This window comes from Dryobates pubescens, chromosome 29 (assembly GCF_014839835.1).
Source record: "Dryobates pubescens isolate bDryPub1 chromosome 29, bDryPub1.pri, whole genome shotgun sequence".
NCBI classification, from domain to species: Eukaryota; Metazoa; Chordata; class Aves; order Piciformes; family Picidae; genus Dryobates; species Dryobates pubescens.
Window position 1 is genome coordinate 11,685,783 of NC_071640.1, and position 24,047 is coordinate 11,709,829.

The window sequence follows — 24,047 nt, forward strand, 5'->3', positions numbered from 1 at the left end:
AGGCCACATCTATGCCAGCTGCATCTCCTTTAATCCCAGAAGTACAAATCAAGTTAGCAGCAGTGTCCTGACTTTTCCAGAGTGCAATTTTGACCCTGAGTTTACAGTAGTAGAAAAATGGAAGAGTCTAGCAGGTTCCTTTGCATATTGGCTGCTTTGAGCAATTACAGTAGAGCTATAAAAACCCTAGAAAAAAAAAATAACCAACCAAAAACCCATATTCCTTGTTCAAGGTCTGCAGCAGAAAGGAGTGGAGTTGCCCTCCTGTGCTCAGGAGGAGCAGTGCAAAAATGACACCTAAAAAGCTAAAGGCCTTCGCTCCCCTTCCCACCTCCCGCCCCTCACACGGTGCCTTCAGCTTCCCTCACAAGAACATGACTGGCACATGAATCCCATGGTGGCTCAGTGAGACCAGACCCCAAAGCAAACCAAGAACAAGCCATGAAGCCTTCAGGGCTTGGCAAACTGACACCCAATCCAGCTGTCAAATCACATCTGCTGCTGTGAATCCACTGCCCAGACACTGCCGGTGCTGCAGCTCCAGAGCCGCTCTTCGGGGGGGGGCCTCTGGTGGGGGAAGGGTTCCAAACACCATCCAGACCCCACAGAGAGCCTGGGGGAGTGGACTCAGCTAAGCACTGAGGGGATCTACATCCCTGCTGGGATTACAGGTCTGTCCTTAAGACACTTGCCTCTCAGTGGCTGATCTTGAACAAGGAATATGCAAGGCCACAGGTAGAATGAATCATAAGCCTCAGAAGTAGTCCTTAGGTCCCAGAATCCAGTGCAAATATTCTCCATAGATGCCTGACAGCATCTGGTGCACCATTGGCATCAAGATCCAAGGAGAACTGCGGTGAGGGAGGGCCCCAGGAGCTCTTCCCGCGGGGCTGGCATGGCCGGTGGGAGGCTGCACTGACAGGCTTCGTCCAGCAGCCGCTGCTGCAGGCTGGGAGGTGAAGCCGTCAGAAGTAGAGAGCAGGCTCGCTGCTGAAATCCGAGAGGCTGCCCTTCTCCGCCGGGGTGAGCTGTGGAGGAAGCAGAGGTGACCAGGAGGTGTCATCAAACCCAAAGCAGCGAGCACCCACACCTCTGCATGCTGGCACCTTGCCCAGGGCTAACGAGTGCACTTAATTGCCCCCATCCAAACGTGCCCGGGAGTGCAAAGGGTGCCAGCTGCCTTAGGTCTCCTTTACAGAGAGGCAGAGGCAGGTTTGCCAGGGGCCTGTGCCCTCGTGGCGATGCCTTTGGGAGCAGTGGCATGGCACCCTGGGCAGGGAGCACCAACACCAGTGCCCAGTGGAAGGCACATCCCGTCCCATCCACTGCCCAGACCAACCCAGGCACTGAAGGAGAGCACAGCAGGACAAAGCCCAGGCTTGCTGCTGTGAAGTCTCACCATGACTTGGTTCCCATGGGCATCAACTTCCTTCAGGAGGGGTCCCTCTGCAGCGGGCATCTCCTCATACTTCTGCTCCTGCCACTCACTGAACTTCACGGAGTGCTTTGGGGTGTAGCTGGATAAATCTGCTGGAAGGACAAAGCTGACTTGAATATTTCTGCCCACCCCAAAAGGAAGCAGGATCAGGAGTCCCACAGGGACACCGTGGAAGCTGCCCCACCCACATCTCCCTGTTCTGTTTGATCCTTGTCCCCACCAAGCCCTGACTGGCATCGGGTGGCAAAGGTCACCTCCGAGCCCGGGCCTGTCCTTGGGCCCGTGGACAGTGCCAGGCACCACCTGTAGCCCCACAGTGCCCCCACAGTGCCTCACTCACCTGAGTTAGGTGTACTGGGATGCAAAGTGCTTTTTGGGTGTGGAATGTGAAAGGTGCAAGACTTGTCCTCCTCTGCTTCAGAAATGTGTCCTTCCTCTTCCTCCTCCTCCTCTTCTGCCAGAGAGCTCTCTGATGGGTACTCAAACATGGTCTGCAAGCTTGTCTCGTTGAAAGAGATCTTCATCTAGGCAGAAGCCAAGGAGAATCTTTAGGAAGCAGCACAAGAAACCATCAACCCCAACACCTGGAGCCATGGGTTGGTTGTCAGGAGGTGCTGGGTGACAGGTTGGATTTGGTGACCTCTGAGGTCTTTTCCAACCTGATTGACTCTATGACTCTATACCTGCTCAGCCAAAGGCCACCTCCCAGGCCAGGGCATCACTCCAGCTCCCTGTCCCCACACCTTGCCCCAGGTGCCTTGCTGAGCCTCTTACCATGCTGAGAGCAACCACAAGGGCCAAGGAGACAGCATGGAGGCAGGAGGCTGAGAGTACCTCTGCCTTTTTGCCCTGGCACATAATCTTGCCAACACTGATGCCCAGCAGCCAGGAGGAGCTACTGGCACGTCCCTCAGGAGGGATCTGTGTTGCCAAGGAGGGGAGGAAAGCATCCACGCTTTGGAAAGGTGACATTGCTGACTCCTGCCAGCTCTCTCCTGTTGCCATTGCTCCAGACAACAGAAACATCAGCAGGACTGCATTGCTGGGAGGACATCCTGGCTATTTAAGCTGCACAAAACCAGGGCTTAACCCCAGCAGGGGGAAGATGAAAGCAGCTAAAGGAGGGATGGTAGGGGCAGAGAAAAAATGCTGGGAGAGAGAGAGGTCCTTCAAGGTTCCACCTTGAAACTGCTGCTATTTACTATTCTCCCTAATGACCTGTGGGGGTACTTGAGGCCTGATGTGATTCCCTTCCTTCCTGGGCCACACACCAGCCTGGGGTAGGTCAGTCATGGGCTGTGAGAGGCATTGAGAACACTGAGGGTCTCCTTGGTGTCTGCTCTCCCTGTCATTTGGGAGTCCATCACCTCCTGACAGCCCAGAACAGCTGTGCCTGGGTTGTGGCCAACAGGGAGGTGACACCAAACTTCCAGAGTCAGTGAATTCTGTGTCTGCACAACAGGCAAAAGAACATCAGAATGTTTTGACAGCTGAGGCAGGGCAGAGTGGAAAAAACCCACCAAGCCCCACTTATGGCAGACCCTACAAACACTGACCACAAAGCCAGACCCTTGGAGCTCTGGGGTCCAGCACCTCCCCCAGCTTAGACATCCCTCAGGCACAAACTGCCAGGATGAAGTCAGACTTCTCCAAACTCAGTCATCATCCACTGACAATCACAGGATGTTGGAGCCTGGAAGGGACCTCCAGAGATCACCCAGTCCAAGCCCCTGCCAGAGCAGGAGCACCCAGGGCAGCTCACACAGGAACACAGCCAGGAGGGTTTGGAATATCCCCAGAGAGGGAGACTCCACAACCCCCCTGGGCAGCCTGCTCCAGGGCTCTGGCACCCTCACAAGGACAAAATTCTTCCTCCTGTTTCCATGGCACTTTCTCTGCCTCAGCTTCCACCCCTGCCCCTTGTGCTGGCATTGGGCATCCCCCAGCAGAGCCTGGCCCCAGCCTCTGGGCACTGCCCCTGCACAGCTTTAGCAGCAGCAAGGAGGTCACCCTCAGGCTCCTGCTCTCCAAGCTCCAGAGCCCTCAGCTCCCTCAGGCTCTGCTCATGAGGAAGATGTTCCTCTGCCTTCATCATTTTTGTGGCTCTGCACTGGACTCTCTCAAGCAGTTCCCTGAGGTCCTTCTTGACCTGAGGGGCCAGAACTGGACACAATCTTCCAGATGTGGCCTCAGCAGGGCAGAGCAGAGGGGGAGGAGAACCTCTCTGACCTGCTAACCACAGCCCTTCTAATCCAGCCCAGGATCCCCTTGGCCTTCTTGGCCACCAGAGCACATTCCAGCACATCTCAAGAGCACATCTCATTCCAACCCCCTTACCATGGGCAGGGACACCTTCCACTAGATCTGGATGCTCCAACCTTACCTTGAACACTTCCAGGGAAGGGGCATCCATGACCTCCCTGGGCAACCTGTTCCAGTGTCTCCCCAGCCCCAGTGTAAATGCTGTGATGACTGAGAGTAAGGGAGTGGGACTCACGTCACTGAATCTGCTGCTGGTTTGATTCTAACATCTACTGAATCACTTTGCTCATTTCAAACTGGTTAAGGATTCAGTGCTGCTAAACTCCAACCTTTTGATCTACCTCTCACCATCAGTAAGTCTTAAACTGCTGCCAAATCACCCCTGTGGCAAATCTCAGCATGGCCTTTGCACAGGGAGACTGAGGAATGAAGATGATGACTCCAGCTCAGGAATTCATCAAGGGAAACCCAGAATTTTATGGCTGATGAAGAAACCTGGAGAGTAACACTAGAAAGGGGATCATGTTTAAGACCAACCCTTGCTCTAAGAGGAGTTCATCACCTCTGAATGTGTGAGAAAGAAGACTGTGGAGTGCCCACAGGATTGTAACTGTCATTTGCCTGCTGCTTGAATAGCCTGGGAATACAGCAAGGCACATCCAGGGCAAACTGGGACTGCCTGGCTCCATCCTCCCTGTAACACCCAGCAGGCAGTGGAAGGCAGCTGGGCTCCTTCTCTCTTCTCCAGGCTAACCAAACCAGCTCCCTCAGCTTCTCCTCACATGCCACATCCTCCAGCCCCAGGAGCACCTTGTTAGCCTCTGCTGGAGCTGCTCCAGATTCTGCCTCTGTCCTGCAGCAGAAGGCTCAAACCCAGACACAGTAACCCCAGCTGGGCTGCTGAGAGGCTAAGCCAAGGAAGGGATTGTTCCCCCACAGCCTAACAAGTCCTGACCATTATCTACTGCTCTGCTCAGCAGATCTGGTTACAAAGCATCTCAGCAGGTGCAGAGGAGATTCAGCCTGGTCACACTCACCAAAATGAAGGCTGAGGAAAAGCTCTTTGGAAGCACACCCAGGAAAGAACCACCAAGGAGCAAAGAAGAAGGGCTGATGGCAGCACACAACAGGCAAACCAGGAGCAGAAGCTTGCCAGGAACAAATTTGTGCCAAGAGCAGGGAAGTATCAAGCCAATGCAGAGCAAGGTTCAGGAGCAGCTGCCTAGAAGGGTGTTGTGATGCCTCTGCTTCTAACAACATTGAAAACTGAGCTAAGAGGGCTAGGAATCAAGGCAGCATGGCTGCTTGTGCCTGGCTCTCCTCAGGAGGAAGATGTTCCTCTGCCTTCATCATTTTTGTGGCTGGATGGTTCAGATCTCTCCTGATGCTGTGTGACAAAGACTGGCAAGAAGAAAAGGCAGCACATCCACCCCATGTGCCATACTTGAGCTGCCCTCACACACCACAGCTAAGAAAGAGCAGGAGGCCCTGGGCAGGCAGCAAGCAAGCTGTGTGCTGCCCAGGTGTGTGTGTGCCTTGCTGCTTCTGCACCTCCTGCACCCTGAGCATTGCTCTGCTGCTGCCAACAGGAGCTGCTGAGGCTGAGCCTGCAGCTGCACAGGGGCCAGAGCCTGCAGCCTGCCAGTGAGGGGGAGAAGCACAGACTCATGGAAAGGGTTGGGTAAGGGACCTCTGAAGCTTATCTAGTCCAAAACCCCTGCAGTCAGCAGAACATCTGCAACTAGAGCAGGTTGCTCAGAGCCCCAAATAACCTCCCCTGGGATGGTGCCAGGGATGGGGCAGCTCTTTGAGCAACCTGGGCCAGGTTCTCACCACTCTCAGTGTCAAACATTTCTTCCTTCTCTCCAGTCTCAATCTCCCTCTTTTAGGTCAAACCATCCCCCCTTGGCCTGTCACAACAGGCCCTGAGAAAAAGTCTGTCCCCAGCTTTCTGATCAGCCCTTGAAGTACTGAAGTCTCCTTGAAGCCTTCTCCTCTCCAGGCTGCCCAACCCCAACTCTCTCAGCCTGGCCTCCCAGCAGAGGGCTTCCAGCCCTGCCAGCACTGCTGTGGCCTCCTCTGGCCCTGCTCCAACAGGTCCCTGGCTGTGCTGAGGACCCCAGAGCTGCCCCAGCACTGCAGGTGAGCAGCCAGCCTGCTGCTGCAGTCTCCTGTGCTGCTCACAGACAGGCACTCTGGAGCTCTGCAGGTGAGAAAGGTTTCCAAGAGGAGCTCTGGGGCAAGACAGTGAGAATTTCACTGCTGCTTTCCAGAAAAGTGAGCAGGAGCTTGAATCAAACCCAGGCAGCACAGTGAGTACCTAATGCCTCCTCTCTGCATGGCAAACAAGCACCTTGGAACTGCTGCTGCTACTCTGCTGCTGACCCTCAGACACAGACTCATAGAATCAATAAGGTTGCAAAAGACCTCAGAGATCATCCAGTCCAACCTGTCACCCAAGACCACCTGATCAACTAAACCATGGCACTGAGTGCCCCTTCCAGTCTCTTCCTTAACACCTCCAGGGATGGGGACTCCACCACCTCCCTGGGCAGCACATTCCAGTGGCCAATTACTTTCTGGGAAGAACTTTCTCCTCACCTCCAGCCTAAACCTCCCCTGGCACAGCTTGAGACTGTGTCCTCTTGTTCTGCTGCTGGGTGCCTGGGAGAAGAGACCAACCCCCACCTGGCTCCAACCTCCCTTCAGGGAGTTGGAGAGAGCAAGGTGGTCTCCCCTGAGCCTCCTCTTCTCCAGGCTAAGCAACCCCAGCTCCCTCAGCCTCTCCTCCCAGGGCTGTGCTCCAGACCCCTCCCCAGCTTTGTTGCCCTTCTCTGGACACCTTCAAGTCTCTCAATGTCCTTCTTAAACTGAGGAGCCCAGAACTGGACACAGGACTCCAGGTGTGGCCTAAGCAGTGCTGAGCACAGGGCAGAATGACCTCCCTGCTCCTGCTGGCTGGCTTCATTCCCTGTGCTTCCAGGAGAAGGCACAATGGAAAGAGCAGAGAGGGCAGGCAGCTGCCTTTCACCATCCCCTACCCCAGCCAGAGCCGCTCTGACCTCCTGCAGATGACACATGGGGAGAAGAGCAGCTGCTGTACTTCAGGGCAAAGGGGTTGGAAGAAAATGGCCTTGAAGAGCAGAGCACCCCAGTCATTGTTCCCTGAATTTCTCAGCCCTGATGCTGACCTAGATGCTCCCTGACCCGAGCCAGGCAGCGGAGCGGCCACTGACCGCTCACAATGTGGCTTCTGTGCCAGGCACAAAGGCTACCAGGCTGGAGGTGCCCAGGGCTCTGGGAAGCTCAGAAGCTATCCCAGGTGCAGGCACTGCACACAGGCTGCCTACCAGTGCTGGCAACTGTGCTGAAGGGCAAGCACTTGGCTATCCATGGCACACAGTGGGGACAGGAGCCATGGGCCTCGGCTGCAGACCTGAAGCCTGGGAGATGGAACTTGTTTCTGCTATCAGGAGGAAAATGACTCTGAGCCCAATTTGGATCAAAGCTGTGAGTAGTGCAAGAGGAGAAAACAGCCTCACCAGGGAGTAAAAGCAAAGAGTGTGAAGCAACAGTGCCCAGGAGACTCCCTCCCTGCAGTGCCTGGAGGCAGGGTGCCAGCAGCCCAGCCCAGAACATCTCTCCTGTGAGGAAAGGCTGAGGGTTGGGCTGTTTAGCCTGGAGAAGAGGAGGCTGAGGGGAGATCTTATCAATGCTTACAATGATCTAAGGGGTGGCTGTCTGGAGGATGGGGCCAGACTGTTCTCAGGGGTCCCCAGCGACAGGACAAGCGGTGCTGGGCATGATCTTGGACATAGGAAGTTCCATCTAAACATGAGGAGGAACTTCTTTGCAGGGAGGGTGGCAGAGCCTCCAGAGAGGCTGCCCAGAGAGGTTGTGGAGTCCTCTCTGAAGACTTTCAAGGCCCACCTGGACAAGTCCCTGTGTGACCTGCCCTGGCCAGGGGGGCTGGACTCGATCCCCAGAGGCCCCTTCCACCCCCTGCCACTCTGTGACTCTGTACCACAGCTCCCACTTGCCCACAGCCAGCTCGACTTGGGCCACGCTGACTGCCAGAGCTGGGCTGGGTGTCCTGCAGAGTGCTCTGCCTCCAGAGCTTCTCAGCTACCTTCTGCAGCAAAGCCCTGAGGCCCTTTCTGAAGGGCAATCACTAAGGCCAGCCTGCCCCACCGCCAGGGCCCCAGCCTGGGGGACAGCTCTGCTGGGGGACCCAATCTGCTGCCTCAGCACCGCCTCGGGCTGGTCCAGCACAGCCAGCGCCAAGGCTGACACAGGCACTCCTGCTGAGCACCTGGAGGGCAAGGCTCCCCCCAGAACCCGGCTGGCTTGCCCCAGGGCAGTGCCCCACACCCCCTGCACCCAGAGAGCTGCTCCCAAGAAGCAGGAAGGGCCCCGCGGCCGCAGCAGGAAAGCCCTGGGACACACCCGAGCAAAACAAACACTGGAGGAACAACCAGCAGCTGGCACAGGCTCAGAGCCCGGCCAACAGGCTCGGCACAGGCAGCCACCCTCCTGCACCCTGCCCACACAGAGCCAGAGCCCCCACAGCAGCCCCAAAAGCCAGCCCCAAAGCTCAGCCCCAAAGCTGCTCTGGCACTCACCCCAGGGGCTCTCTGCCCCAGGCACAAGGTGGGTTCAGGGGGTCACAAAGCAGCTCTGCTCAATCCAGCACAGCATGGAGGGCACCTTAGGCCTTCCAGGGCTTGAAGGGGCCCCTACAAAGCTGGGGACAGAGTTTTGAGCAGGGCTTGCTGTGACAGGCCAAGGGGTGATGGCTTGAAACTAAAAGAGGGAGCTTCAGCCTGGAGAGAAGGGAGACATCTTTTATCCTGAGGCTGCCCAGAGAGGTGGAGCTGCCCCATCCCTGGAACCACTGCAGCTGAGGTTGGTTGGGGCTCTCAGCAGCCTGCTCTGGCTGCAGATGTCCCTGCTGATTGCAGGAGGGTTGGACTGGATGACCTTTAAAGGGCTTTCCCAACCCAACCCAGCCTGTGATTCTGTGATTCAGGCAGAGCAAAGGGACACTTGGGTCAGCACAGCTGCCTGAAGAAGCCCTGTGAGCAGCCAAGGAGCAGAACCAAGCACTGTGTGCAGGGCACAGGCAGACTCAGTCCCAGGAACCATCTAAAGAGCAAAAAAAACAGGAACCCAGCACTGGCACAGACTTGCACAAGGAGTCAGCAGGCCCTTGCCAGAGCACAGAGCCATTTCTGGAAGCACAGGAGATGACAGAGGTCATTTTCTGCAGCAGACAAGTGCAGCCCAGAAGAGCCAAGCCCAGCCAAGCCCAGGCAGAGCACTCTGTCCCTCCTGCCTCGGCACTGCCTCCCCCATTTCTGCCTCAGCAGCAGCTGCCAGTTGTGCAAAGGAGGAATTCTGCACCCTTCAGCTGTGGCTGTGGGCAGGGATGTGTCACTGTTTGCCCAGCAGAATGCTTCCCCCAGAGCTGTGTCACACCGGGGGCCAGCCCAAACCCATCCATCTACACAGAGGAAGCCTCTGCCCAGCAGCCAGAGCCACATGAGGCAGAACAAGGCAAAGCTTTCCAGGGAACGTGGTGCTGCTCAGCCCCCAGCTCCTTGTTGCCATAGCAAAAATCAGTTGTTTGCTAGGATGTGAGTAGTAATGAGTAATAGAGTACCCAGGGAAGAGAAACCAGGGTAAACATTGCCCAGGGAGCCTCCATCTGAGCAGTTAACAGGGCTCACTTGGAAAGGAAAAACAAGAAGTCAGCCTTGGTTCAGGGGTGAAGGCTGTCAGGACCCACTCTGAAGCAGACCAGCAATGAAAGGGTGTCTGTGCACAGAGACACAGAGAAAGAGACTAACAACTTTATCACTTGAGGGCATCCAGAAGGATCCTGACAGCCCTGAGAAGAGGGCCAGTGCCATCTGCATGAGGTTCAGCCAGTCAGAGTGCGAGGTCCTGGACTGGGCCAAGCCCAGGCACAAATCCAGGCTGGGTGCAGAGGGGGTTGAGAGCAGCCCTGAAGAAAAAGCCTTGGGGGTGTTGGGTGCTGAGCAGCTCCCCAGGAGCCAGCAATGCCTCCTGCAGCCCTCAGGCAGCTGTGTGCTGGCTGCAGCCAGAGCAGTGTGGGCAGCAGGGCAGGAGAGGGGATTCTGCCCTTGGGCTCTGCTCAGACCTCACTTCCAATCCTGCCTCCAGTTCTGGTGTCCTGAGAAGGACACAGAGCTGTTGGAGTGAGTCCAGAGGAGGCCACAGAGATGCTCCAAGGGCTGGAGCAGCTCTGCTGTGAGGACAGGCTGAGGGAGCTGGGGCTGTTCAGCCTGGAGAATACTCCAGGGGCACCTCAGAGCTGCCCTTCCAACCTGAAGGGATCCTGCAGGAAAGCTGCAGAGGGACTTTTCATGAGGGTGTCTGGAGACAGGGCAAGGGGAAATGCTTTTAAGCTGAGGAAAGTAGGTTTAGACTGGATCTTAGGAAGAAGTTCTTCAGTAGGAGGGTGGTGAGACTATGGAATAGGCTGCCTGGAGAGGTTGTGGCTGCCCCCTCCCATTCAAGGCCAGGTTGGATGAGGCCCTGAGCAACCAGGTCTAGTTGAGAGGTGTCCCTGCCCATGGCAGGGGGGTTGAAGGAGGTGTTCTCTGAGTTCCCTTCCAACCTGTCATGGTTCTTGTTCTCAATCTCATCACAGAACCTAAGCCATTCTATGATTTTATGATCAGAGCCAACCTGCAACATGAGCAACAGAAGCCAGTGGGCACCTCACCTCCAACAGCTGACTGGGAGAGTCTGCAAGACTCCAAGCTCATGACACAGCAGGCACCTGATGGTTTCTTGCAAAGCAAGGACAGCACCCTGAGCCCCAGGAGAGATCCAAGGGGTCAGACTCCATCAGCTCCAGAAGCAATCTCTTTAGTGTGGCTTTTACCTTCTCCACCCATTATCACTTTTGCTTCCTGGCTGATGTGGCAAAGCCAAAATGATCATAGTATCATAGAATCAGTCAGGGTTGGAAGGGACCACAAGGATCATCTAGTTCCAAGCCCCCTGCCATGGGCAGGGACACCCCACACTAGATCAGCCTGGCCAGAGCCTCATCCAGCCTGGGCTTAAACACCTCCAGGGACGGGGCCTCAACCACCTCCCTGGACAACCCATTCCAGGGCTTCACCACTCTCATGGGGAAGATCTTCCTCCTCACCTCCAGCTTCATTCCATTCCCCCTAGTCCTATCACTACCTGAGATCCTGAGCAGTCCCTCCCCAGCCTTCTTGGAGCCCCCTTCAGATCCTGGAAGGCCACAATGAGGTCACCTCGGAGCCTTCTCTTCTCCAGACTGAACAGCCCCAACTCCTCATGATAAAGTACAGTGCTCTGCCCCTCTTAAACAGTGCTGGCTCATGTCCAGAGGAGGATCTCTCCACAGTGCCATGGGGTGAGAGGGAAGGCACAGACAAGTAACTGCTTGTGAGACTGGAAACAGAGGGTAGAAGCAGATACTTAAGGGTGGGCAAAAGTCCCCAGAGGGATCTTTCCAGCTGGGTTTTTCCACCTGACCCACTCTGACCATTCTCACAGATCAGCAGATTTAGAGTAAGGAGGTGGAGGAGCAGTTCATGAACTGCATAGCTCTGCAGGGACCTTCATTCTTTTCATTACAGTCAGTGACCTAGCCAACTCCCATTCCCTCTGAAGCCTGGAGATTAAGGATCTGAGGGGAAAGGAGCCATTTCCTAGGAGCTAGCAGTGAGTTATCTACATGCCTGACCCAGTCCTGCACACATGGCCATGTGTCAGCCCAAACTGTTCGGTGACTCCAGGCGCAATCTCTGTGGGCAGCCTGCAGTAGTACCCTGGGGGCTGCATCAGCACATTACCAAGACATTTGCTATCGTTCAGGGGAAGATAAGGAGCTTTTGTGCCTCTAAAGCCTTTCACTGGCACAGGAAGAAAGGGCTTTTCCCTGACAGGTACCCCGAGGAATGGGTGCCTGTATCAGACCAACACTGTGCTGCTGTGGCTGAAGCAGCCTCGGTATGCCCAGACACTGCAGATGGCACCTCAGAAATGTGCTTCTCTGTTACTCTGTGGATGAAGAAGAGTTTTGGGGCACAGGAGCTGGTTGCTCCTGCACAGGCTCACCCGATGGTGCTTTTGCAAGAGGAGTTTCCCAAGAGCCAGCCTGAGCTTGGCTCAGCTCTGACCTGCACCATGGTCGGCGCCAGTGCCGGGCAGCGGCGTGGCAAGGAAGCTCTGTGTGGCCGGCAAAGGAGAGCTCGCCTTCAGGATCACATCCCAGCTCCCAAGCCACGAGGCAAAACAAGCCAGTCTCCATTTACAAGGCAAGCCACAAAGCCAGCTCTGTGTAATCAATCTGCTGAAGCACATGGCAGATAGGGGCAGTGCCTGCAGTCGAAATATTAAACTGCTGGTAGAGGACAGGGGGCAGGGGCAGTTTCAGATTCCTGCCGGGAACTGACAGGCTGGGGATGGTCCCGGGGAGCATCAGAGCAAGCAGCTCTCTTAACTCTTCCCAGGGCACTGGAGCCCCAGTGGGAGAGGCCACAAAGCAGCTATTCACTCAGGGATGCCCTCAGTCCTTCGCACATCTGCGGATGGAGGAGCCAGAGCCTTCCCCAGCTCAACAGGCAACTCAGACACCGCTCGCTGGGACCACAGGTAGCTCAGAAAACTCCCTCCAGGCATGAAACAAACCTCCTCTGGATGCAGAGAGAGCTGGCAGAAACAGGACACAATTAGCGCCAAGCCTTGCTAGCTTCACAAGCAAGACACCACACTCCCCAGCCCCGGAGGATTCGGCTTCGCAGGCAACTGCCAGCCGACAACGTGCGGCTACAGCTCAGGCAGGCGCCACCCCCAGCGCTGCTGCGCAGCCACCGCCGACCCACATCCCCCGGCTGAGTGCCAGTGAAGAGTCTCCAGCTGGAAGGGGACAGAGGGAGCATCATTTCCTGGGGACTCTGGGAACAGAATGACATCCCACCCTAGGCTTCGGGGCCAGGATCAGCTGCAGCCCAGAGCTCACATCTCCTTTGCTCTTTTTCTGTGCCACCAACGTGCAAAAGATGCTTCCTCAAGGAGAAGTGACTGAGGGCAGCAATGCACCAAGATATGCCTTCAGACCTGCATTTTCCCCAGCTGCAAGCTGCCCAGTCTCCCCAAGCACACAAGTGTTTGGCTGTCAGAATGTCTAAGCCACTTTCCTTCAGCTCACCTCTATTCCTTTCAATGTCTACCAGCCAGCAGCTCCACCCTGCCCAGTTCCCAAGATCCTCCAAAGGGCACTTCATAGAACAGTCAGGACCTTAAGGATCATCCAGTTCCAACCCCCCTGCCATGGGCAGGGACACCTCACACTACAGCAGGTTGCTCACAGCCACATCCAGCCTGGCTGCAAACACCTCCAGGGATGAGGCTTCCACCACCTCCCTTCCCAGAAGGACACACCAGGACCAGGCTCCTTCAGCCCAGATTTCCCCAGGAGGTTTGTGAAGCTTCTCGCCTTCTACAGATGCTTCATGTGCCCTAGGGTGAGACTGTTACAACCTCATGCCACAGCCTTGTCCCACCATGGGCACTAGAAGGAGCCTGGGTCTGTAGAGGTTTCTATTTGCCCAGGTTTTGCTCAGGAGGGGAGTGAGTCCCACCCCAGAGATGAGGGATCTGCAGCAGCAGACTTCCTTTACTGCCACTCAACCTAGAAACTAAACCTCTTAACTTTTCCCACCACACAGCCAAGCAGGACTTGTCCCCTGGCCAGCCTGAGGATGTACTTCCTCAGCTCTTCTCAGGAACATCACAACCAAGCACTGGGGAAAAACAACCAGAGTGGGGAGGAAAACCCAAACCCAAGCCAAGCTGAATGCTTGAGCTGGAAGGAAATGATGAAGCATCTCCAATCTGGCACACAGATTAAGGAAGGTGATTAAGACAAGGGAACTGTAATCCTGGAGATGCCAATCCAGAGCACAAAGTACTCCAAATCTCCTCTCAAGCTGAGCCCTGGGCACGTCCTAACCAGCTTCAAAGGCAGGCTGGGCTCTGATTTGCGTAAGAGTTTCTATTTTGGCTCTCCTGTCCTGCTCCCTGCGCTGCTGACAGCAGCAGACAGAGAGGAAGAGAAGCAGGGGGGAAGCGGGGAGCAGCCGAGGCCGCGGCACGAGGCGCAGCATGGGAGCGGCGAGGCCACGGAGAGCCCCCGGCACAGGGACGAGATGGATGTGACTCACCTGCTCTGCCAGGCACCTGGCTGCAGCCCCTTCAAGGGGCTGGCAGGCAAGAGGGAAACAAAACCCAACCTACTTGCCCACTGACAGCCTCAGGTGCTGCTTGTGAGGTGCTTCAAAAACTGTTAACCACAACCAGATGCTGACTTCTGAAGTCTTCAGCCACCAACACCAGAGCAGACTGAGGCTGGAGAGTAGAAAGTGGGGGTGGGGAGACATTGGAACAGGCTCAGGGAGGTTGTGGATGCTCCCTCCCTGGAGCCAGGCTGGATGAGGCCTTGAGCAAGCTGGGCTGGTGGGAGGTGTCCCTGCCCGTGGCAGGAAGGTTGGAACTGGATGAGCTTTAAGGCCCCTTCCAACCCAAAGCACTCTGGATCTAGACACCTAGGAGAGGGACAGGGAAATGGCACTCACTGCCTGGCTGAAGCAGCCTGCTGAGATCTGCCAGCTGGTGGAAATCACCTCTGCAGGGGAGGGCACACCCCACCAGCCAACACAGGGACTTTCTGAGTGGGAATTGTCACTGCTGACCTCATCCACCGAAGACTCCACACATCCACATCATGAGACACAAAACAGGGAGACACAGCTCTCTGAAAGCTAAACACCACCAGCTCTGTCCTGACCCCTCCAGAGCAGGGAGATGAGGCAACCTAAGCTATTTTTGCTTCTGCCACCAGCTTAACTTCCCTGTGCTGTGGCTACCTTTTTACATCACCAAAACATACTTCAGGCAGTTGCTGGTATTTAGATTCCACACTGTGCAGACTTGCTCCAAACAGGTCTGGGCAACAGTGGGAAGGGTTCATCCCTGCCAGCATCTCCTGAGCCTGCCCCTGGTTCTCACAGGAGGCCATCTCCAGCAGAGCTGCACAGATGGAAAGCTACAGAGCAAGAACCTCAGGAGCTCAGACCAACAGAGCTGCTGCCCTGTCCTGCCCATGGTGACAAGCTGAGGGATGTCCAGGATCCTTTTTGACCAGACACTGAAGTGGGCATTTGGAAGCCCAAATGAGGCATTAGCTCAAAGTGTTAGAGCATGGACCAAGCTGAAGTGCAGGCAAGCTGGAACTCTTTGAAGCTCAGCTGAAGGTGAACATCTTTGAAGACAACTTCACAGAGGAGCATTAGACTCCAACTGTTTGGGTCCCACCAACCTTGCTCTTGTAAGCCCTGCTGGCACAAGGCTGCAGCTCGCTTTCCAGCACTCAGCAAGCTGCCAGCTGGGACATGCAAACCCCACCAAAAGCCTTCACCACTCTGATGTCTGTTGCTCCTCCACTGCTGTTAGTTACAGGACTTTGGCTGATCCTTTCCTGCAGGATCCCTAAGAGGTACCAGGTGCTGGAGAGGACACACTGTGCCTTGGGATGAACTGCAGGAGTGACCAGGTGGAAGGAAGGAGCAGAGTCAGGGCAAGTTGTGTACACACAGCACCTTCAGGGCAGAGCCCAGCCTCCAACAAGGTAAGAACATGAAGCCTAGAGACAGACAACTCCTGCTCAGGACCCCAGCTGGCTCAGCACCCTGCAGCCCTTTCTAATCCCTGTTCCCATGTGCCAGCCACGTGTGTTACAGCAACCCAGGCTGCTGCCCTGCTGACAACTTCATTGTGCATTATTCTGGCAGGTAACCAAACCAAGACTGATTCTTGTCAGCTCAGCTGAGCTAGATTTTATCCCCTGAGATCCCAAAGATCCTGCAGCACAGCCTTCCCTTCCTCCTGGGGCTGCTATCAGGCTGAAGTGTCTGTACTGCTTCTGTAATGACAGAGTATGAAGATGAGCCCTGAGCAGAGGTCACCAACAGCATGCTGCATCCTTCCCCCCACTCCCTGTCTAGAATAAAGGTCAGTAGGTCTCCTTCCACTCCTGCACACGTATCCTGTCCTCCCTGGCAGAGCTGAAAGCTCAGCCAGCTGCCCAGCCCTGCCCTGGGAACCCAGCACATCCCTTCAACACTGCAAATGTTCACCTAGGTTTCAAACTGAAGTCACAATCCCTACTGCTTTATCTGGACTGTGATAAGCTTGGAGAGGTCTCAAAACAGACATGGAGTAGATGAAGAGTCCTGAAGGACATCTTAACATCTGTAGGAGGACCAGAGCTCAAACTCCCTGCCCACAGGGGCAGCCCAGTCCCTGGGGCAAGCATAGCTGGGGCTCTGCCCTCCACCTGCAGATCTTGACTGTGTCCCATCACACACAGCCCCACTGCAGAGCACTGGAACAGCTTGCCCAGGGAGGTGGTTGAGGCCCCATCCCTGGAGATATTCAAGGTGAGGCTCAACAAGGCTCTGAGCAACCTGATCTAGTGGAGGATGTCCCTGCTGACTGCAGGGGGGTTGGACTGGATGAGCTTTGGAGGTCCCTTCCAACCCAACCCATTCTGTGATTCTGTGCTCAGCTCACAGCCCTGGGTGATGTCAGCTGTCCCAGCACAGCAGCTTTGGCTGCTCAAGAGACCTGGGAACCAGTATGTTCTTCTGACACAGGAACTTATCTCTCTCTCATCAGCTCAAGAGCCAGCTGCTTCACATATCTGAAGTGTCTGGAAGGAGCAATAAAGCTGTTTTTCCTGAAAGGCCTGGACACCAGCAGGTCAGAGCAAAGTCACAAGCAGACCTTTGGTCCTGCAGCCACACAGCCCTGAGCAGGGCACTGGAGCTCTTGCACGCAGCCCACAGCAGTGCTGCAACTCACTCCCATCCTGCCCTAGCCACCAGCCAGCCTCCCACTCCGCAAAGCCATGGAGGATGTGGACTGGAGGACATGGACTGAGTCAGCTCCATTTTGCTGGCTCCTCTCCCAGAGTCAGGCAATCAGTGGCCAGACAAGGGGAGGGAAAAGTGAGGCCAAATTTCTGCACTGGAAGAAAAACACAATTTGCATCTCAGAGAGCAGCCTGGCTGCCACCCCCCTCCTCCTGAGAAATCATTAGCCCTGACTGCCAGCACAGAACCCTCTGATCCATGAGGCATTTCCAGGCTGGGCCAGACCTGCTGCTTATCTCACCCAGATCCCTTCTGGGCATCAACAAGCAGAATCATAGACTCAGTCAGGGTTGGAAGGGACCACAAGGATCACCCAGTTCCAATCCCCCTGCCATGAGCAGGGACACCCCACACTAGATCAGGCTGGCCAGAGCCTCATCCAGCCTGGGCTTAAACACCTCCAGGGATGGGGCCTCAACCACCTCCCTGGACAACCCATTCCAGGGCTTCACTACTCTCACAGTGCCTCCCAAGTCATCCAGGTTTCACTGAACACCATTTGCTTGAGCCTGGAGCACAATTAAAGACTTTTATTATAGAATTATTTGGCTTGGGAATGCCCTCTAAGATCATCCAGTCCAACCACCACCATGGCCACTAAGCCGTGTCCCCAGCTGCCATGGCCACAGGTTTCTTGAACACCTCTGGGGATGGGGACTCCACCACCTCCCTGGGCAGCCTCTGCCAATCCCTGACCACTCCTGCAGGAAATTTTTCCTTATCTCCAACCTAACCCTCTCCTGGCACAACTTCAGGCCAGTCTGAAATTTTCTTTCAGCAAACCCAAGGCAAAGTTTGGAGAGGAAGATGCTCAGCAGGAGGTGGGCTCAGCCAGCAGGTCTGCCTGGGCAGAATCCCCCCAAAAGACCTGGGGAGCTGCTCAGCAAAACCAGCACCAGCTTTGATTTTGATGCCCTCAAAAGGACAGGATCCATGTCCAGAGAAGGGCAACAAAGCTGGGGAGGGGTCTGGAGCACAGCCCTGTGAGGAGAGGCTGAGGGAGCTGGGGTTGCTTAGCCTGCAGAAGAGGAGGCTCAGGGGAGACCTTCTTGCTCTCTCCAACTCCCTGCAGGGAGGTTGTAGCCAGGTAGGGGTTGGTCTCTTCTCCCAGGCAACCAGCACCAGAACAAGAGGACACAGTCTCAAGCTGTGCCAGGGGAGGTTCAGGCTGGAGGTGAGGAAGAAATTCTTCCCAGCAAGAGTGATTGCCCATTGGGATGTGCTGCCCAGGGAGGTGGTGGAGTCACCATCACTGGAGGAGTTTAGGAGGAGACTTGGTAGGGTGCTTGGTGCCATGGGTTAGTTGATGAGATGGTGTTGGGTGATGGGTTGGACTTGATGATCTGGAAGGTCTCTTCCAACCTGGTTTATTCTATTCTATTCTATTCTATTTCTATTCTGTTCTGTTCTAATTGGGAAAGGCACATTGGCTTTACCCAAAGACCCACAGCTTCCAGCTCCCAGGAAATGCCTGCCTCTGCCCAATTCAGGCTACAAATCAAGTGTCTGCAAAGCCTGAGGGGTCTCCAAAACAGAGCCCTTGCTCTCGGCCTGTCGCCTCGGCGATCCCTTGGGCAGAACCCAAGGAATGTGTCCCAGCAGTGCCTCCTTCCCGTTTCAGGCATCCACACTTGGCCTCAATGCCCAGAGTAAAAGCCACAAACATCCTCTGGGTTAAGAGTAAACAGAAGTCTGGCCATTTGCTGCAGCATCAGCATCTTCTGAACCCTGGCTCCCCAGCCACCCTCCACGGCTGCCACCCCAGCAGGACGGGAGCTGCTTCTCCTGCTCCATCAACACATTTGACGTGAGGCAGGAACCTGTGTCTGCACTGCTTCTCCTTAAGCTAGATGTTGGGTTTGAAGGCACCCCATTTATCTCAGCCTCCCAAGCTCTGCAGTCACTCCTTTTCACATCTCTCCTCTCAGAAGACAGACCTTTACACAAGGTCCTGGATTCATAGGGCCTCAAAGATATCCAGTTCAAGCCCCCCGACATCGGCAGGGACACCTCCCACCAGCACAGCTTGCTCAAGGCCTCATCCAGCCTGGCCTTCAACACCTCCAGGGAGGGGGCAGCCACAGCCTCCCTGGGCAACCTGTGCCAGAGTCTCCCCAGCCTCACTCTCAAGAATTTCTACCTCATCTCCAGTCTCAATCTCCCGTCTCCCAGCATAAAGCCATTGTCCCTCTCCCTTTCACTCCCAGGCCTTGTCAAAAGTTCCCCCCCCCAGCTCTCCTGGAGCCCCTTCAGGTACTGGAAGGCTGCTTTAAGGTCTCCCTGGAACCTTTTCTTCTCCAAGCTGAACAGCTCCAACTCTCTCAGCCTGTTCTCCAGCCCTCTGATCACCCTCATGGTCTCCTCTGGACCCACTCCAGCAGTTTGATGCCAAATTTCTCATGCAGGACACCCTCCATGTGTGACTCTCAGCAAGCACCATCATGGCTGCATGCACATGGTGTGGTATTTAGCACACTGCATCTCCAGAGTGCCTGCAGAGCAGGACAGTTAATGCTATTAAGCTGGTAAGGCAGAGAAGGTACACAGCCTGCCCAATGTCACACAAGTCCAACCCTGAACAGACAAAACAGTTAGCAGTTAACCAGTTTCCAATGACCTGTTTGATATTTGAGGTGGGGAAAGGACCTCTGGAGGTCTTGAGCCCAGACTCTTGCTCCAAGCAGGTCTGATCAGTTGCTCAAGGCTGTCCCCAGGCAAGTTTCAAATAGCTCCAAGGATGGAGATGCCACTGCATTCCTCTTTCAGTTCCACCAACCTTAAGCCAACCACTGCAGCAGCCTTGGCCTCCTCTCCCACCCTCCTCTTTGTACTGCCAAGGACAGTTCCCAGTGTGCACCATCGATGTGGTTTTGCTTGTTTCAGGCTTTATTCTTTCACCAGCAAAGTAAAAGCACCCCAGAGAAATCAGCTCCCCTGGCTGCATCAGAAGCCAGGCTTAGCCAACAGTGGCAGTCCCACAAGGCTTCCTCTGTCTTCTGCTCCATCCTAAGGCTGCCCATCACTGGAACACCTTGACCCTTCCCACCACTTACACCACACTGACTTGGTGTAAATCCAGCTAACACCTGAGCAGAGCCAAGAGCACTGCTGGAAGGGAGTGCAGGCCAGCAGGTCTTTAAGCAGCAGCACAACTCCAGTCTGACCAAACATTTCCTTGTAGGAGCACAAGGAAATACTGCAGGAGCCCTGAGCGCGCCTCCACGCTCCTGCTTATCAGCTTATTCAGGCTCTCACGGTACTTGTGCTCCAGATCTGCCACCTGCATCAGGCACAATCAAATGACTACAGCCTAATGACAGAGTTTAACGAGGTTAAGCCACGAGAAGCAGCCCTCCTGCCTCCCTGCCCTCTTCAAAGGATTTCCTCAAGTTTTAACGCTCAGTGCCTCAGGCAGCCACGTGGATTGCGTCCATCAGGCACTGATGAGCTGAGTTTAGGTAACGGGAACGTCAAGCAGCGCTCCCCACGGCGGAGGGACATGGCACACCCAGACCTGCCACCAGGGATCTGTCACCTCGGCCTGCTGCTCCCAGAGCCAGGCGGTTCACAGCCGCTGCGCCCGCACAGCCACACAACCTGCTCCTTGAGCACGGCTGTGCCTCTGCCCCGTGCAGGGGCACCTCACCGAGCCCCACACAGACTAATTCTCAGCTTAAGGCTCACAAGGATCTTCCTTAGCCACCGAGCAGTGAGAGAAATCTGGCATCCACCCCAAAGACACCTGGAGCACTCAACAGCTTGCTGGATCTCCCGAGACGGAGCTGCACATCCTGAGCCAGCAGCCAGCTGGTATAATCCCTATCAAGGGGAGCTAAGTTGTTGCTGATCTCTTTCTGCCTAATAGAGACCTAATTCTTCAGCCTCTATCAATAGATCACTAATGCAGGGAAGATGCCAATGCCACCCAGCCCAGAGTACTCTGTCACAGCCAGGCAGTGACCATGGGGAGCTCAACACGTCCAACACACACCAGACACCAGGAGCTGGGCTGGAGAGGGGGCAAGTCCACAGCCCTTCAAACCACACAACCCACCTCAACCTCCCAAACATCCCAAACCCTTCACTTTTTGTTACCATACCTCCCAGAAGCGACCGGGAGGGAGGCCCTGAAGTTACCACAGGTCATATCCCACCCTCACCTACCTGGTGGCGTAGCACCCAATGCCCTCTCCCTGAGGGCAAGCCCCTGGCTCCCCAAAGGACCAGGAAAACACTGCCCACCTTCCCAGCCAGTGCCTCACAGACAGACAAGCCAGAAGCAGTACAGAGCTTCCCTCAGCCTGGCTGCTCAGCACAGAGGCACCCCAGGCAGTTACCTTCTTGCGGCGTGAGCCTCTCTTGCTCATGCAGGACCTCTCCAGGGACAGGTACCCCCCGATCACTTCGATCTCATTCACCGTGGGGTAGCGCTTTTTATGGGACACTCCTGCTGGGGGACCGTCAGCGCTCTCCACAGCTTTGCCTTTTACTTTGCTCTCCTCCTCCTCCTCCTCTTCCTCCCGCTGCAGCCTTCCGCTGGCATCGGTGAGAGCCTGCAGCCCCGAGGCAAGGGGCTTCCTTTTGGGCACGACAGTGAAGGTGCTGCCTCCCCTCTGGCGGGGGGCAGAGTGCGGTCTGTAGAGGGGCACGGAGGAAAACTCCATCTCCAGGTCAGGGCCAGCTCCTCCAGGCTGCTCTGCCAAGCTCCCTGTCCTCACAGCAGAGCCGGCCCTCGGAGACAGCTCCCCGCCGTCCAGCTCCACGATGTCATCGATGTAAGTCACTGGTACCAAGGGATCCAGAGGCGCCGGTGAGGAAGCGACAGGCTCCTCCTGCTCCGGGGCGGAAGCCCTCAGGGGCTCCTTCGGTGCCTTCTCCTCGGAGGACGGCGGCGGCGGCGGTCCTGGCCGGGCACTCTGGGCTGCGGGCAGAGCTGAGCGTCCCTCCCGTCGGGGCACGAAGAGGAAGGTATTGCGTGAATTCAGGCGCAGCTTGGCCAGGGCCTGGGCCTGCAGGTCGTGGGCTGGGATGGCGGCCAGGTCGGGCTTGGGGGCCGGGTGGATTTCGAAGGAGCCCCCGGCCCGGGGTGCAGAGGCAGAGAGCGGCTGGGTGGCGCTGGTGGCACTGGGGGCCAGACTGGCACTGGGCGAGGGTGACACGGCCGCTTCAGCCTCCTCTGGCTTTGGCCTCCTGGCGTTGGCTCTGGCATGGGGAGTGCTGGTGGATGGCACTGGTGGCCCCTTGGGCAGCGTGGGCCGGCCGGCAGGGACAGCACCGGGCTCGGGAATGCGGCTGCCAGGGGGCAGCCCCCGGGGGGTGACAGTGAAGGAGTTGGAGCCAATCTTGTGGAGAAAGCAGTTGGCCTGCGGGGCTGCGGCCTTGGGGGTGGCTGGGACCACCGCGGGGGCTGCAGCCCGGGGGGTCGCTGGGGCAGGGGGCGGCGGGGTGGCAGCACGTGGAGAAGCAGGGGCCGAAGGCTGGGGGGTGACAGCCCTGGGAGGAGCAGGGGCCGAGGGCTGGGGGGTGACAGCCCTGGGGGGCGCAGGGGCCGAGGGCTGGGGGGTGGCAGCACGTGGAGAAGCAGGGATCGAGGGCTGGGGGGTGACAGCCCTGGGAGAAGCAGGGATCGAGGGCTGGGGGGTGACAGCCCTGGGAGAAGCAGGAGCCGAGGGCTGGGGGGTGACAGCCCTGGGAGAAGCAGGGGCCGAGGGCTGGGGAGTGACAGCCCTGGGAGGAGCAGGGATCGAGGGCTGGGGGGCGACGGCCCGGGGAGGAGCCGGCTGCGGCGCAGCGGGCTGGGGGGTGGCCGGCACTGCCGGGGGGGTGGCAGCCCGGGGGGAAGCCGGCAGCGGATGCGGAGATCCCGGTCTCGTCTTCGGGGCCGAGGCCCGAGGGGAACCGGGTCCCACCTGCGGAGGAGGTGCAGCCACCCCGCCTGAAACGGCGCCGGGCCCGGGCCCGGTCAGCGCCTCCCCAACGCGGCGGCGGCGGCCCCGCGGCCGCTGGCCGAACTTCTCCAGGAGGCGGCTGACGGTGCCCGGCTCGGCCGCCTCGGGCGGCTCGGCCGTCTCGTAGATAACGACCTGGTCGGCGCGGATCTCGGCGAGGGCAGCGCCCCGGCGGGCCAGCAGCTGCTGCAGCGGGTCGGGCCGCCGCGGCGGCGAGGAGCCGGCCGGCTCCCGGTCCTTGCGGCGGCCGGGCAGCGCGTCCCCATCGGCGAAGCAGGCGGCGGCGTCGGGCTGGGACTCGATGATGAGGATGTTGTCGGCGCGGATGGTGCGGATGCCGGGCACGGCGCTGTACAGCTCCAGCAGCTGCTGCAGCGGCCGCGCCGCCCCGGGGCCGTGTGGGGGCAGCCCCTGCCGCAGCCGCCGCCGCTCGCTCTCCAGCCGCATGAAGGGGTTCTCGCGGAGCGGGCCCAGGCTCTCCGCCACCACCAGCCGCTCCCCTGCCGGGGGCTCCGGCTCGCCGCCGCCGGGCAAGCCGGCCAGCTTGGCCCGCTTCCGCTCCAGGATCTCCCGCTTCCAGGCGGGCTGCGCCCGCGGCCCGGCCCCGAGCGGCGGCTCCGCGCTGCTCATGGCGGCGGCACGGCGGCACTGGCGCTGCACGGCCGCCGCCGCCTCCTCCGCCTGCACCTGGCCAGGCCCCGCCGCCGGCCCCGGCGCCGCCCCCGGGCCGGCCTCCACGGGGCGGGCGCCATGACAGGGCCGGCGGCCAGCGCCGTCCCGCTCTCGCCCGCCGCTGCCTGAGGCGCCGGCCCGGGGCTCGGCGGCCGCCCCCATCCCCGGCAGCGCTGGGCTGGCGTCGGAGAGCCGCCTACTGCGGGGCCGTGGCGGAGGCCGGCCGGGAGAGCCCCTCGGGGCCGCCGGGCAGCAGCCGGGCTCCGGCACGGGCGGTGTGACCCCGCACGGCCTTTAGGGACGTGGCGAGTGCCGTGCCCGGGGCTGGTGGTCCGCCCGGGTCCCTGCTGCCCTCCCGCAGACGGGAGGCCCCGGGAACGCGGGTGTCAGGCTCCAGGACACAGCTGGGGGCAGCCCCTGCCCCCAGATCCTGCCTGCTAATTCTGCCTATCCTGCCTGGCCCGTGTGGTGCCGGCCGAAGAGGAAGGACCCTCCCCAGTACAAGCTATGCCCTGTCCCCGTACGAACCTGACCCCTGATCCTCCCCTAATACAGGCTGAGCTCTATCCTAACACAAACTACATCCCCGGATCCTCTCCCCTACGGACTGAGCTCTGGTTTAGTACAAGCTGGACCCCCTGCTCCTCTCCCATACAGACTGAGCTCTATCCTGGTACAAGCTGGACCCCCTGCTCCTCTCCCATACAGACTGAGCTCTATCCT

General features: G+C 57.6%; 1 protein-coding gene across 1 annotated transcript; it reads right to left on the reverse strand.

The window, feature by feature from the left end:
* Positions 1-319: 319 nt before the first annotated feature.
* Positions 320-23,349, reverse strand: TPRN (taperin). The gene is made up of 4 exons (XM_054174341.1): positions 21,042-23,349; positions 1,779-1,962; positions 1,400-1,530; positions 320-1,028 (listed from the first exon to the last, which is right to left on the reverse strand). The coding sequence occupies exons 1-4, from the start codon at positions 23,280-23,282 to the stop codon at positions 966-968; spliced, it is 2,619 nt and encodes an 872-aa protein (XP_054030316.1). The 5' UTR covers positions 23,283-23,349; the 3' UTR covers positions 320-965.
* Between the last annotated feature and the right edge of the window lie 698 nt (positions 23,350-24,047).